Source organism: Bombus pascuorum, chromosome 10 (assembly GCF_905332965.1).
Source record: "Bombus pascuorum chromosome 10, iyBomPasc1.1, whole genome shotgun sequence".
NCBI classification, from domain to species: Eukaryota; Metazoa; Arthropoda; class Insecta; order Hymenoptera; family Apidae; genus Bombus; species Bombus pascuorum.
In genome coordinates this window covers 1,710,576-1,723,792 of record NC_083497.1, presented here as the reverse complement: position 1 = coordinate 1,723,792, position 13,217 = coordinate 1,710,576, and the positions used below count along the sequence as shown (strand labels likewise).

The 13,217-nt window shown below is 36.6% G+C and overlaps 1 protein-coding gene across 4 annotated transcripts; it reads right to left on the bottom strand.

Moving 5' to 3' along the window:
- Window positions 1-1,734: 1,734 nt before the first annotated feature.
- LOC132911152 (glucose dehydrogenase [FAD, quinone]-like) lies at window positions 1,735-11,652 on the bottom strand. Of its 4 annotated transcripts, none has more exons than XM_060967555.1 (4): window positions 11,413-11,652; window positions 6,090-6,308; window positions 5,615-5,785; window positions 1,735-4,255 (listed from the first exon to the last, which is right to left on the bottom strand). In XM_060967555.1, exons 2-4 carry the CDS (start codon window positions 6,271-6,273, stop codon window positions 2,760-2,762), a joined length of 1,851 nt encoding a protein of 616 aa, XP_060823538.1. In that variant the 5' UTR covers window positions 6,274-6,308; window positions 11,413-11,652; the 3' UTR covers window positions 1,735-2,759. The 4 variants fall into 4 exon arrangements, with proteins under 4 accessions (XP_060823538.1, XP_060823540.1, XP_060823541.1 ...); XM_060967557.1 differs by having other exon boundaries at window positions 11,438-11,652; XM_060967558.1 differs by lacking the exon at window positions 11,413-11,652 and adding an exon at window positions 10,805-11,291.
- Window positions 11,653-13,217: the final 1,565 nt, after the last annotated feature.

The window sequence follows — 13,217 nt, the reverse complement described above, 5'->3', positions numbered from 1 at the left end:
ACAGTTGTAGAATATATATATATATATATATATATTTGTATCAGATTAACACTTACAACTTATACAGAAAGTATTGGTTCTAATCGTGTTTGAAGTTACGGATAGAATGTTCTAGCGAGATCTTGTGAAATACGACTAATTTGTATGACTGTTCGAATGCTACTGATGAGTTGGAAAGCTTGATGGAGAAAAAAAACTGTCTTGGACCGATGCTTTTGTCTTTCGGGGAGACAACCCCCACCACCCTAGGATCACGCCACCGCACGCGCCAGTGAACACGTAAAATCAAACAGATCTCAATCGAAGTTTCTGGAACTCGCGGCCAGACGGCAACCATACGCTCGTCGATACATTTTATTGATATACGACACCGGATCACATACCGCGGGCCGCTGGCGACGGTTAAAAAACACGACATTGAAGGCGCGCCGCGACAATGTATGGATTTCTGGTTGCCAGCCTGCCCGCGGCATGCGATCCGGTGGAGGAGAGTGTTACTCGACGTAACACAATATTTACTTTATAGACGGTGGTGCTCCACCACATTTTGGTTTATTTGTTCGATGGTTCTGAAATTCTATGTTCGGGTCACGATGGATAGTTTGGAAGTTCAATTTTTTTTTTGTAGCGAGCTAATAAGATAATAACTGAAAACACGAACGGAAGAAGCTCTCGGCTACTTGCAAAATCTTCGAAGTCTACTGCAACGAATTCGAGATACTATAGAAACCAGATTGCGAGTATGTCTATAAAATAATGGTAATAAAGATGGTACTATTCATTGGCTCGGAAAAAGGAGCAAAAGTTGCACATTTTGCTCATCAGAAGTATGAAACGCATCGAAATGCTTAGTACTGTTAGAATTGTAGCATCAGTGTACGTCAGAAGCCAAACAAATAAAACCTCGTTACATACTTCGAAGAAAATGTAAAACTTATGTAATTAAAATCGTTTTAACCTCTTGCCACACCATTTAACTCGGAAGAATCCGGGCCCAAACGTTGCGCCCGAATGGTCAGGAAAAGAGCCGAAGTGCGACCGAGTGCGTAGATAGCCGCGCCCGTGTTTAGAAAAAAGACACCATTCGATACAATCGTATCGAGATTAAGACCACGAACGAGACTCGTGATATTCATGTTTGATATGAAATTAGACCACGAGCCTGATTCGTGATATTCAATTTTGGCTCAAAATTCTCATCACGATTCAGATTGGTTAAAGCATAACAAGGAATTAACGACCACGAAGACCATGAAAATCGATTCTAAGTGTTTTTTCTTGCTGTTACTATCAGTTATTGTTTACCTGGAATTGTTCCCAATTAATTGCGCCGCTGTTTCTTCTTTTATAAAGTACAATATATAATAAAATACACGAACCTAGTAATGTTAAAATTAATTCAAACTATTATGACTAAATAAACTTGTCATCGAACGATACCACATTTTATAAAGATATTAAAATGCATTATGAATTTTTAATTTCAAGTCGTGTTATTTATCTTTAGTCATCTTTGATGTTTTTAATTTTATCTATATATTTTTATACTTTTAATATATACTTTTAATTTCATGTTTTGTATAAACTGTTTAATCGACCATTCGTGGAGAGACGCGAAAGACGAGAAAGCACGTCAACGGGAGTCGACGCCACGAAATGATCGACCCCTTATTTCTATTAGGATAATAAGGGTGGTTCAATTGAGTTTATACTGAATTAACACGTATAAAATAACATTTATTCCAACAACTTTGTAACGATGAATAGTCATGCTGATGCGTATGTACAAGTTAAGTAAGTGATTGATTTAAGGGTAGAGACCCGCTACAGATATTTGTTGACTATTCTAACGATGAAGAATAAGTGAAGTTTAATGACGATGCTGTGTCGGAGAAAAGCTACTGATGGGCGTGTCTAGCGCACGGCACCATCGGATTTGTTGATGACATTTTTGGTTAGGAAAGTGAGGACAGTAAACATTGTTTCTGATTGGATAATAAGAAGGTTGATGGATTAGGGAGGGTCTTAGCTGCCCTCGATAGAAAGTTGATAGTGGGAAGCATCGTGCGTGAGAAAAACTAACTTCCTCGTGTCTTCTCGTAATAAACAATAAACCTTAGAAAACGCTTTAGTAAAAAGATCTTTGTTAGGTCTGAAGGACTTTAGCTAGAAAATTCCTGAGATTTATGGTCGGTACAAGTCCTTAAGAATATCGAGGGTACGCAATAAGGATGTATGGATATCTGGATGCCATTTTGCCCGCAGTGAGTGACCTGAGTTAGGTAGAGAGTCGGCCGACGTAACATAAACAATGTGTGAAATCGTTAAATAAAATCATTACCGCAAAATATGATTAACCACTTAAATAATTTCTAGATTTCTTTGTGTTTTAAGCAGTGAATATTAGTCCTCGATACTTAGAAAATTGCGCGTTGGAAACGTATAGCTCGCTGTTGCACGCGTCAAGGTCAATGTTGCGGTCAACTCTTTTGCTGGGTCAAAGCTGTAGACTGCAACTATGATAGCCGCTTTGAAACATTTCTTAACAGCCTATAGCATAACGATATGTTTAACATTTACATCATGTAATATTTATTTTATAAAAAAATTGCCTACGTTCTGATTTGTACGTTACGCACTGTATTACGTAATAAAAATTAATAGTGAAAACTTATGTTGTGTCGAAGACTATAAGATTCTAGTATTTAATGCACTACCAGCACTCGCTTTAAATTAATTTACGACAAGAACTATTGATATCAGACCTTATTCTTCAGCCATTCCTCTTTTATCATATCCGAACCTTTCTCTGCGATCATTATAATCGGCGCATTGGTATTACCACTAATTATATTTGGCATAATCGAGCCATCTATGACTCGGAGTCGAGCAACTCCGTAAACTCGAAGCCGAGGATCTACCACAGCTTCTGGGTCCCAAATGGGCCCCATTTTACAGGTACCCGTGGGATGATATATAGTCATGGAGTACTCTCTAATCATGCATTCCCAATATGGGTCGGTATACATGGAAATATTCTTGCAACCAGGAAATGGTTTAGGATTCATTTTGCTGCTGTAACGTTGAAACGCGCTAGTTTTACTCATTTCGAACACAAATTTGACTCCTTCGACCAGCGTCGCCATATCTTCCGGTTGCTCGAAGTAGTTTGGATAAATCAACGGATAATCGAAAGGATTGCTGCTTCGAAGTGCGATAAAACCTTTACTCTTTGGTCTTAGAAGTATAGGAAGCGCGGTCCATAAGTCTTTATTATTAATTTCCCCATACACGGCATCGTAGAATTTGTTGGTCAGGCCATGAGCCTTCCAAATACTTCTACCGCCATCGGAGCACGTCGCTCCTGCCGCCAAAATCAGTTCTATGTCTGGGAAATCGTCAGAAACGTTCACGAATTTACTATTGATAAAAGCTACTCCTTCGATACCTCCTGGCAATGTCAAAGGACCGTCTCCGAAAATCGCATATCCTAGCATATCCTGAATATTATATATCCTGCTCTCCACCAACGCAATTTCTTTGTCCACCAAGAACGAAACACCTCCCACACTTACGTGATCTTGAAGATTATGACCCACTCTTAAATCCTGAATCACTGGTATGCCGTGTTTCGATAATTGTTCTTTAGGTCCGATTCCCGACAACATCAGCAATTGAGGGCTATTGATAGATCCCGCGGAAACGATCACCTCCTTTTCCGCACGAACGCGCAACATTTTTCCGTCTCTAATAAACTCTACGCCATAAGCACTTTTCGACGACGGATCTATTAAAATTTTCGTAACATGCGCTTCCATGACGACGTGTAAATTTTTCCGCGTCCTGATTGGTTGTAGAAAAGCCTTCGCCGCGGAACATCGACTGCCACGCTTGATCGTCCCTTGAGCAACCATGAATCCAGCGTGTTGTTTTCCGTTAATATCTATGTTTTCGTAACCCATTTCTAGACCTGCCTCAAGCCACGCAGTGACTAAGGGAGTGTGCCATGGCGGTTCATCAACGGATAGGTAACCTCCGGTCGAATGATACGGCGTCTCGGCGTGGAGAGTATTTTGATTGTCTTCAGATTTTTTGAAATATTGTAGCACATCGTCGTAGGACCATCCGGTATTGCCTAGCTGTTCCCACATGTCGTAGTCTTTTTTGTTACCACGAACGTACAGCATGTAGTTTAGCATGCTAGTCCCCCCGATGACTTTGCCACGTGGCCAGTTGCATTGACCTCCTTCCATAGCTGTGGGCATAATTTAAGGTGAAATAGAGCGAAGACATTGTCAATAGATTCATTTTCCGATTGGAATCGATTTACTTGCATTCTACATATACACTTATTTCAGTTCAAACGCGTATATTCTGGCAGAGAAAAGAAAAAAGCAGGATGAGAAAGAAACACCCGCAGGAAGGCAATCGTGCGAAGACATTTTCTTCGAACCTACGAAAGGATTACGGCAAGATGTTTGAAAAATGAGCAGACTCGCCACCAGCGAGCGCAGCAAATACCACCACTTGACACTAACTAGAGTCGGACTTTTTTTCCACGACCCAAGAAATGAGAAGAAAAATCCAGCAGTACCCCAGCAGCGACATAAACACTAGCAACTACAACTAACACGGTCCATATCACCTCAAATCAAACGCAGTGTCCAGTACCCAAAAGATTTCGAAAAGACTAAAAGGGGGGAGTATGAGCGAACAGATATATAGGCACTTTGAGAATGGTAACTGACGCAAAAGAGGAACCCAAAAATAGAAAGCAACTTTTGTGTCGACAAGATACAAGGAAATGGACGAGGAAATATATTGCATATTGAATAATGAGAAAAATCGTAAGTTGTAGAAGAGGAGGAGGAAAGAAGAGGAAAGAGTTGCTCGATATTTCAAGAGGGCAACAAATGGAAAATAATTACATGGACGATAAAATGAAACCTCGACGTTAATTGGATTTGCAGACGTAGAATGAACAGAGGACAAAGACAATAGAAAATCTAAAGTGGATATCTTTTCCAGTTTTTCATAGGTTCCGTGAGCTTTAGAAGACAACTTTGTATTGTCTTGTCATTACCAACGATTATATACGAGAACAATCAGAGTTGTTTAAAAATGATTTGCAGTAAAACTTTCATTCACCGCATGAATCATCGCTAATGTCTATCATAACAGTTTTGTCGTTGAGCAGGGATATCAAATAGTTTCAACGATTTCACGCCTATGGTTTTTGTGTGTACCGCGTCCGTCTCAATGTTCGTCCTTTGTTTTTTTCTCTTATCGTCAGTCTAACTGAAACTTTATACATTTACTGTAAAAATTAATTACCTCCTCGTTGAATGTATTAATTTATAGAGATTAGCATATGTGCGGTATTTTACATAATTGGGACAGTCGCTTAATCGGACCAAAGGATGCTAGTTCCAGTGTGTTCCAAATAATCGAAATCCACTATAATGCGTTCCAAGCGTGACAACATTATGTATCTCGTGTTATTTGAATTTACTTACTTCGACATAAAAAGTAAAACATTGTTTTTAACTATTTCTTCTATAGTTAGATAAATGCTTATTATCGCGATAACAAGGCATTATTAAATGTTATTTACCTCGACAGAAATTCTTATTAGGTTCCGTCTTGTATTTCCAATCGATTTGGGTTAACTGCAGATTAGCAGCAAGAACAGGAATGTCATAGATTTCTGATCCATCACCACCTGCTTCCAGAAGGAGCACGTTCCAATCTTCTATCTCGGACAAGCGATTCGCTAGGACGGATCCTATAGCCGTGTAAATTGCCATTATTAATACGCGTAGCACACAAAAACTTACAAATACTTTGAAATCAAAAATTTGAAGATTCATTTCGAAAAGGTCAAGGAAGAGATGAAATTTGTTGAAATTACAGAATTTGCCACAAACCTAATATACGTTTCATCGACAGATTTGTCGAAAGAAAGAAATTGTCAAATTTTTGTGACAATTGATCATACGAGCAACAACACGCTTATTCTCGTTCGTAGATAACGCACAGATACACTCGTCTTCGTTATATTTTTATTAGATTTATAATTGAAAACATACCTGCAGAACCACCGCCCACAATTATGAAATCGTAAGACGACATTAGTGCTTCGGAAGGAACATTCTTCGCAGCGTAATTGTCAATCGTATACTTGATATATAGAAACGTAGTTAGGATTATCCAGAACACCGATTGGGTCAGTCCTGATGTCATCCCCCCCAAAGCAATGCTTGCTATATCCATTTTACTTCTATTCTTGCGATTTCTTTCTCATCGATCTGTAATAACATGTTTTGCCATCTTATTTTATATGATGCCTTAGTTTGCAATCTTATTCACAAGATAACATCAAGTAACAAACAGTTTTTAATGAACATATTTATCTGACGCTAATGTAACTGTAATCGTCTTTTGTTTACATTTAATAGATATATATCAGGTCTGTAAGTATGAAACCGGAATTTGCCTATAGATGCCCTAGCTGATAATGTAGTTATCACTAAACTGCGTTATTGATACCAAAAGTCTTTGTTGACATCTCACAAACATTTTCGACTTACAACAATACAAGTTTCATACAAGAGCATAATTTGTAATAGCGTTGAACATGTCGAATTTTGTGTCTGGAAACTACGATTTGCGGACAGCATTGATTTTCTGTTACCATTTGAAGAAAACTGCTGCAGAATCGCATCGAATGCTTGTCGAAGCTTGCGGTGAGCACAGTGCTTTGAGTGATTTAAAAAATTCAGAAGTGGCAATTTTGACGAGAGGAACGAAGGACGTGGAAGACCACTGAAAAAGTTTCAAGACAGCGAATTGCAAGCATTGTTGGATAAGGATGACGCTCAAACGCAACAACAACTCGCTGATCGATTAAACGTGACACGAGAAGCCGTCTCCATACGTTTGAAAGCCATGGGAAAGATCCAGAAGGTGGGAAAATGGGTTCAACAGGAACTGAATGAAAGACAGCAGGAAAACCGAAAAACCACTTGCGAAATGCTGCTCGCCAGATACAGAAGAAAGTCATTTCTCCACCGAATTGTGACTGGCGATGAAAAGTGGATATATTTTGAGAATCCTAAGCGTAAAAGATCATGGGTAGCTCCAGGCGAACCACCGACATCGACTACAAGACCAAATCGCTATGGACGGAAGACAATGCTCTGTGTTTGCTGGGATCAGAAGGGTGTGATCTATTATGAGCTGTTAAAACCTGGTGAAACCGTTAATACTGAGCGTTACCGACAACAAATGATCGATTTGAATCAAGCTTTGCGTGAAAAACGACCAGAATATCAAAAAAGGCAACACAAAGTTGCACCATTGCATACAGCAAAACCGGTCAAGGAAACGATTGAAGCGTTCAGTTGGGAAATATTTTCGCACGCGGCTTACTCACCAGACTTGGCTCCGCCCGATTGCTATTTATTTGCATCGATGGGACATGCACTTTCTCACCAGCACTTCACTTCTTACGAAAATGTACGAAAATAGCTCGATGACAGGTTTGCCTTGAAAGAGAGACAGTATTTTTGGCGTGGCATCCACCAATTGCCAGACAGGTGTGAAAAATGTATAGTTAGCGATGGGCAATACTTCGAATAAAATATTTTTAATCATTTTCATACAATAAACGTGTATTTTCTATATAAAAATTCCGGTTTCATATTTACATACCTGGTATATATCCAAAATCGATGTTGTAAACAACTTCCTCTGTACATATAAATGCAGTCTTTAATTTCCGAGCTTTGCTGGCTTTAGTTTCCGAGATATTTGCAAATATATACTCGACACTCTACATGTGGTATTTTGCTGTTTATAACATGTACGTTATTAGTCTGAGGTATTCTACAGTACACACCATACGGCTCTAACATTGTTTAATAACGATAATATAATATAGAGTTTAATATTGTCTTATTATTTATTATCTAAATTTATTTCACGCTGGCGTTATCAACATATGTGGTAATTACGACAAGTTGTTAAATTTCTTTGTTCGATTCTGGCATATACGGCTGCTTTACGGAAGTCGCAATTTTAACACTTAAAGCTCCAAATGTGTAATCATCGATGTACGGCGATCTGCTACAAGTGTGTCTCTCAAGCACTGTAGATAAAGCCGATCAATATGCATCAACATATTGTTTCCTGAGAAAATCGTTGAAATGGTGGCGGAAATTGTTCTTTTGAAGACTAGAAACAAGCGTAATAAATGCTTATATACTTTGCAAGGTTTTTCAAGAAAGGAGAGAAGGCGCCTTGTCACACTATAAGTTTGTCAAATTATTAGTAAGTCAGCTCGTAAGTAACTTTCGGAACAACATTGTGTATGGCAGGCCTTCCGGAACAGATAAGGAACAACGTTTAGATGGGAAACTCCATATAATAAATCATTTGCCGAAAGCAGAAAAGAAAAAAGTGTCTTGTTTGTTCATCAAAAGGAAGTAACGCGGTAAAAAAACAAACAGTTCTTTACTGTGAGACGTGTGAATGTAACAAAAAGTTCCATACATTACTCAATTATAATTAATATAAACATTGTAATCAAAATTATATTACTTCTCAGATGAATGAAGATTGTTTCGAATCACTTTAATAATATTATTTACATTGTAGCATTTAAAATTTGACATTTAAAAACTTGCAAGTCGAAGTACGGTGAGAATAAGTTGGAGTTGTCGATCGATATTCATAATTAAAAGTGGGAGCGTTAAGGGTTGATCCACCTTAACTAACACCGATTTACTAAAAAGATGATCCAAGATCTACATTGAAATTTTCTGTTTCGCCTTTGCACAGATTAGTATTGGTTAGGTAGCCGATGCCACAGACAAACCAAGAAATCTAATAATTTGTTATAATGTACATACAACAACACGGGCGTAAATAACTCTGTGTGTGTGTATTGTGTAACACCTTCTGTCAGGAGTAGAATACAGTATATTATGGGATATATTTTCGCTGATGTATATTTCGAAAACTAAAACCGAGTGGTGATTATACAGGGTAGTGCGGTAAATGTAGTAGAACCGAGCAGGTGATGATCTGACGAGAAAAAATAAGAAAAAGAATCGTATGCAAAGATTAAAAGCGAAAGCAATTTGGTAGAAATTCAAAACATTGGCAAATAAAAAAGTACTAACAAAATAACAAAAGACGTGAAAAATGCTATGCAAGATAACAATGATATGAAATCTTCGAAATATTTAGCCCTTTGCGACCGGGAGCAGACGAGAAGCATTGGCACGCGCAGTCGAGAAAATATACACGTTGAACGTTTGCGTTATTCATTGTCGAGGCTTCTATTATTTTCTTCAATATTTAGTTCATCACTGTCACTATCACTAGAAATATCGAAACGTTCGAGCCATGTCCACTGTCTGAAACACTGCCGTCGTTTTCTATCTTGTCAGGTTCAAAGTAATATTCGTTATCACTACTATCACTATCAAACATGTCTTCTCTGGATTTTCTAGGCATCGTGTATAATGTATTATAAAAAGTATATAAAATATATAAAAAACTTGCTTATTCGTCCGACATTGACATTGGAAGATTGAAATTCGCTCTGACTCGTCTATCATCCTACATCGCGAGTTTACTTTAAACGGAGGACTAATTTTTTTTCGTCGGAAACAAAAACTGTTCAGTTAACTATACCCATGCGCATATAAATACGCATAAGATTATCACTCGGAAAAATAAACGTACACGAACCATTTAGTTGTAAGTGTCTGCAACTGTGAACAGATTCGGGCGACTATATACAGACACGCGTCAGTAAAAGCACGCAACAGTAAAAAATCTCGGGCTGCTCGTTCGCAAAAGGCTACACTCACTTTTATCCCACGTGAAAATCAATTATACATTGCAAAAAAAGACGAAACGAATTAAAATAGAATCGACTGTAGCAGGCAAAAAACCGGATAGGACCTGGTCAAGGTGTACCAGAACCGTGTCGAAATATTTGCAAATCACTCATACGGAATATCCTTCTCATATAGAGATAATAAATATGATTCAGAGAGACAACCACTGTCACAGAGATAACACTGTCACAGCCGATAATAGTTATTCTGTGCCACGTACAATCACAAAAGTAGTTAGAGGTATTATCTCTATATATAAAAATATCACATGGTGTTCACCTTATTAATGGGAAAATCCTAAAATAATTATAAACAAAAGTGATCATAGAACGCAGTGCTAATATCCAAGCAGGGTAAGGATCTGCAGACAGCGTCTTACAGATCAAACTCGCTTCTTCCAGTAATAGCAAAAATCACGAGGAAAGTAATCTGCAATCGCCTGAAATCTATCATAGAAGATAAGAAACTAATATAATAATATAATATTTAATATAATAATAATAACTATAATAACTAATATAATATAATAATAATAATAATAACTATAATAACTAATATAATAATAACTATAATAACAGATAATTAATAGTAATAATAACAGATCATCAGTGTGGATTGAAGAACGAACATGTAAACATTGGACAAACACACAGAATAATCAATGAAATATATGTAAATATATAGAAAATAAATTGTTTACGAATATAGAAAAAACGTTTGACAAAGTATGCTATATTGGACAGTTACAAACTCTTAAGGCTCAGTTCCTCGCAACCTACGCTCACGAAAATAGAAATATTCCAATACAAACGCTTGCCACTACATAACCCATGTTTTAACTCTTTTGTTTTTTTTTTTTTTTTTTAATAACTGATATCTTGGATTATGCTTACCTGAAATTTAATTAGAAATGCAGTTCTTCTTTATTCAGAATACAGTCAACTGCCAGAATTATTAGCGAATTGCAGTGAAATTGTTCACGTTCTTCCAAACATGGAGGCCCCTTTTTCTATTCCGTTCGATAATTTTCATTTTTAACGTATTGAACGTTTTCTTCTATGTCGTACTGCAAAATCTATTAACAAACACTTTCTACAAATTGATCACTATTATCTGATTCTGGATCGCTCTGTTGTGAATATATCGAATCTCAAAACAAGGAGAGCAATGAGGATATAACAAGACACTTCACAAAATTCATTTAAATAGACCAGTTTACAAAATAGAAATTAATATGACCGTCGTAGCAATGCTTGTATATGTGGACACATGATATAGCATTCTAGAGAATATTCACATTGTAGATGAAGTCACGACAAGTGAGACGATATAGGTGAAACTATAAACAGAAACGAAGAAATTCGGGAAACCTGGAAGTTGCAACAATGTAGACGTGCAGAAGACGTACAACGATATAGAATGATACAGAAATAGAAGATCGGAAAGATTAGAATCGCAATATGATTCAGCTAGCAGCAAAAGAAGAAGAACAAAAAGTTACTTGAAATACTAACATGTAGATTAACTTTTTATTTATGTAGTAGACTACATGGTCGCAATAATTTCGTCTCAAGATGAAAACGATTGAAACTGATGAAAATTCAAATATTAGCGAAAATATGACAATTTAGAGAATACAAGACTACACACGCGTAAACAATGATATGGTCAGGCGCGATAACATTAAATGCGATGTAAGGTAAAGCGGTAGATGCTTCCTTGGTGATAATCGCTTGGATACTGAATTAAGAGTAGCTAGTTGCAACACGGAGTATTAAATACGTAAAACACACTTATATATAGAATGAATCTATAATTCTTCTATGATTCAAGTTCGCTACGTAAAATTTTTCCATGTTGCGTTTATATAATCACTTATTACGTCGCTAAGGACGTTACTTATGCATATTGATCTAATTGCTGACTAATTAGTCAATGTAATTACATATTTTGTGAAAAAGCTTCTCTCTAGCTATGACACCTCTGTTATTCAGAACGGAGAGAAGACAGAGGACTTTGCACAGAAATTATTTCGACACATTTGGTGTAGAGTATAAATTTTGCGTATCACGGGTACGTTTAAAAAAAAAAATTCTAATTGAGAAAGTAGCGAAGGTGAACGAAAGCAGCAAAGATATAATTTGTTATTCACAGAAATGTGATTTTGTAACAATAAATGTAGTTTTGTCAATAACGATATTAGATCAGCCTCTAAATTTTCTCTAATAAGAAAATAGATTTTACCAATCGTTTCCGTGTTTTTTTCATGTAGTCCCAACGTTACATAAGTTTTATCGCGCGGTCGAGTCTGCACGCTGTCGCACGCGAATGCTCTGAATGCAAAAATTATACAATTCTGTAATCATTTCTCCATCTTTCATGAGCATCCACATATAACACAGGTGATAAACTGTAAAACGACGATTGCTGAACTTCTGAATATTTAATAGTTTATCGTTGGCAATTTTTTGACGAAGAAATCCATATTAGAACGAATTGGTTCTAGAGAAGCATTTTCTCTTTTTAAATTTCCTGATTGATTCCTGAAATTAATTGAAACTTAAGTTCCACTTTTGCATTTCATTGCATTTTATAGAATTTTGTATTTTACAGTTAATCAAAATGACTACTGCTGTATTTCAACCAAGCGTCTAAATGAACAATTTTTTTCACTTCAACGTCAAAATCTAGATCTTTCAAAAAGCGTACAAGTTCGGAGGATAAGTTGAGATACTCATAAGTTGATAAATTGATCGTGCGAAAATTAAACGGATTAATTCAAGATTGGCACATTATTTTGGGATGTATAACCAAAGTTATACATAAAACACGGACTTTTTTGCACTTTCTACTAATTTGCAATCTAATTGTGCTTATCGTAACATCTTAGGGACGATACATAATTATTACGTATAATTTCTTACGTATCTTCTAACAATCAATTCTGGATGTGCAAAGTACAATAAAGGCATTCTCGAAGACGCTTCTATAGATATAAATAATGTTTCGTACGTGGAACTCGTAGAAACACGAATTAGAAATATATGCAGAGATGCGAATAACGAGAAGTATATACGTCATAAAACAAGATGTTAATTTATTTTATTGCTTCACTACCGATACTTGCAACTTTTTTTTCACACTGAATTACCTTTTACGCTTATTACTGCTTATATTTTAATTGCCTGGGTGCATCCTAGATGATAATAGTGTGTATTCAATCTTTAAACTTGAGCAAATATGGATAATAAATGTTGCACTTAACAGAGACTTAATATTCTTGAAAAAGAATGTACATAAGTATAA

What these genes read in the sequence shown, in the direction of transcription:
- LOC132911152 (XM_060967555.1), bottom strand. Translation starts at nt 6,273, where the DNA reads ATGGATATAGCAAGCATTGCTTTGGGGGGGATGACATCAGGACTGACC. An exon ending in TGTGGGCGGTGGTTCTGCAG is followed by an intron (nt 5,786 to 6,089) that starts GTATGTTTTCAA and finishes ACACGGCTATAG; the next exon opens with GATCCGTCCTAGCGAATCGC. An exon ending in TAATAAGAATTTCTGTCGAG is followed by an intron (nt 4,256 to 5,614) that starts GTAAATAACATT and finishes TTATGCCCACAG; the next exon opens with CTATGGAAGGAGGTCAATGC.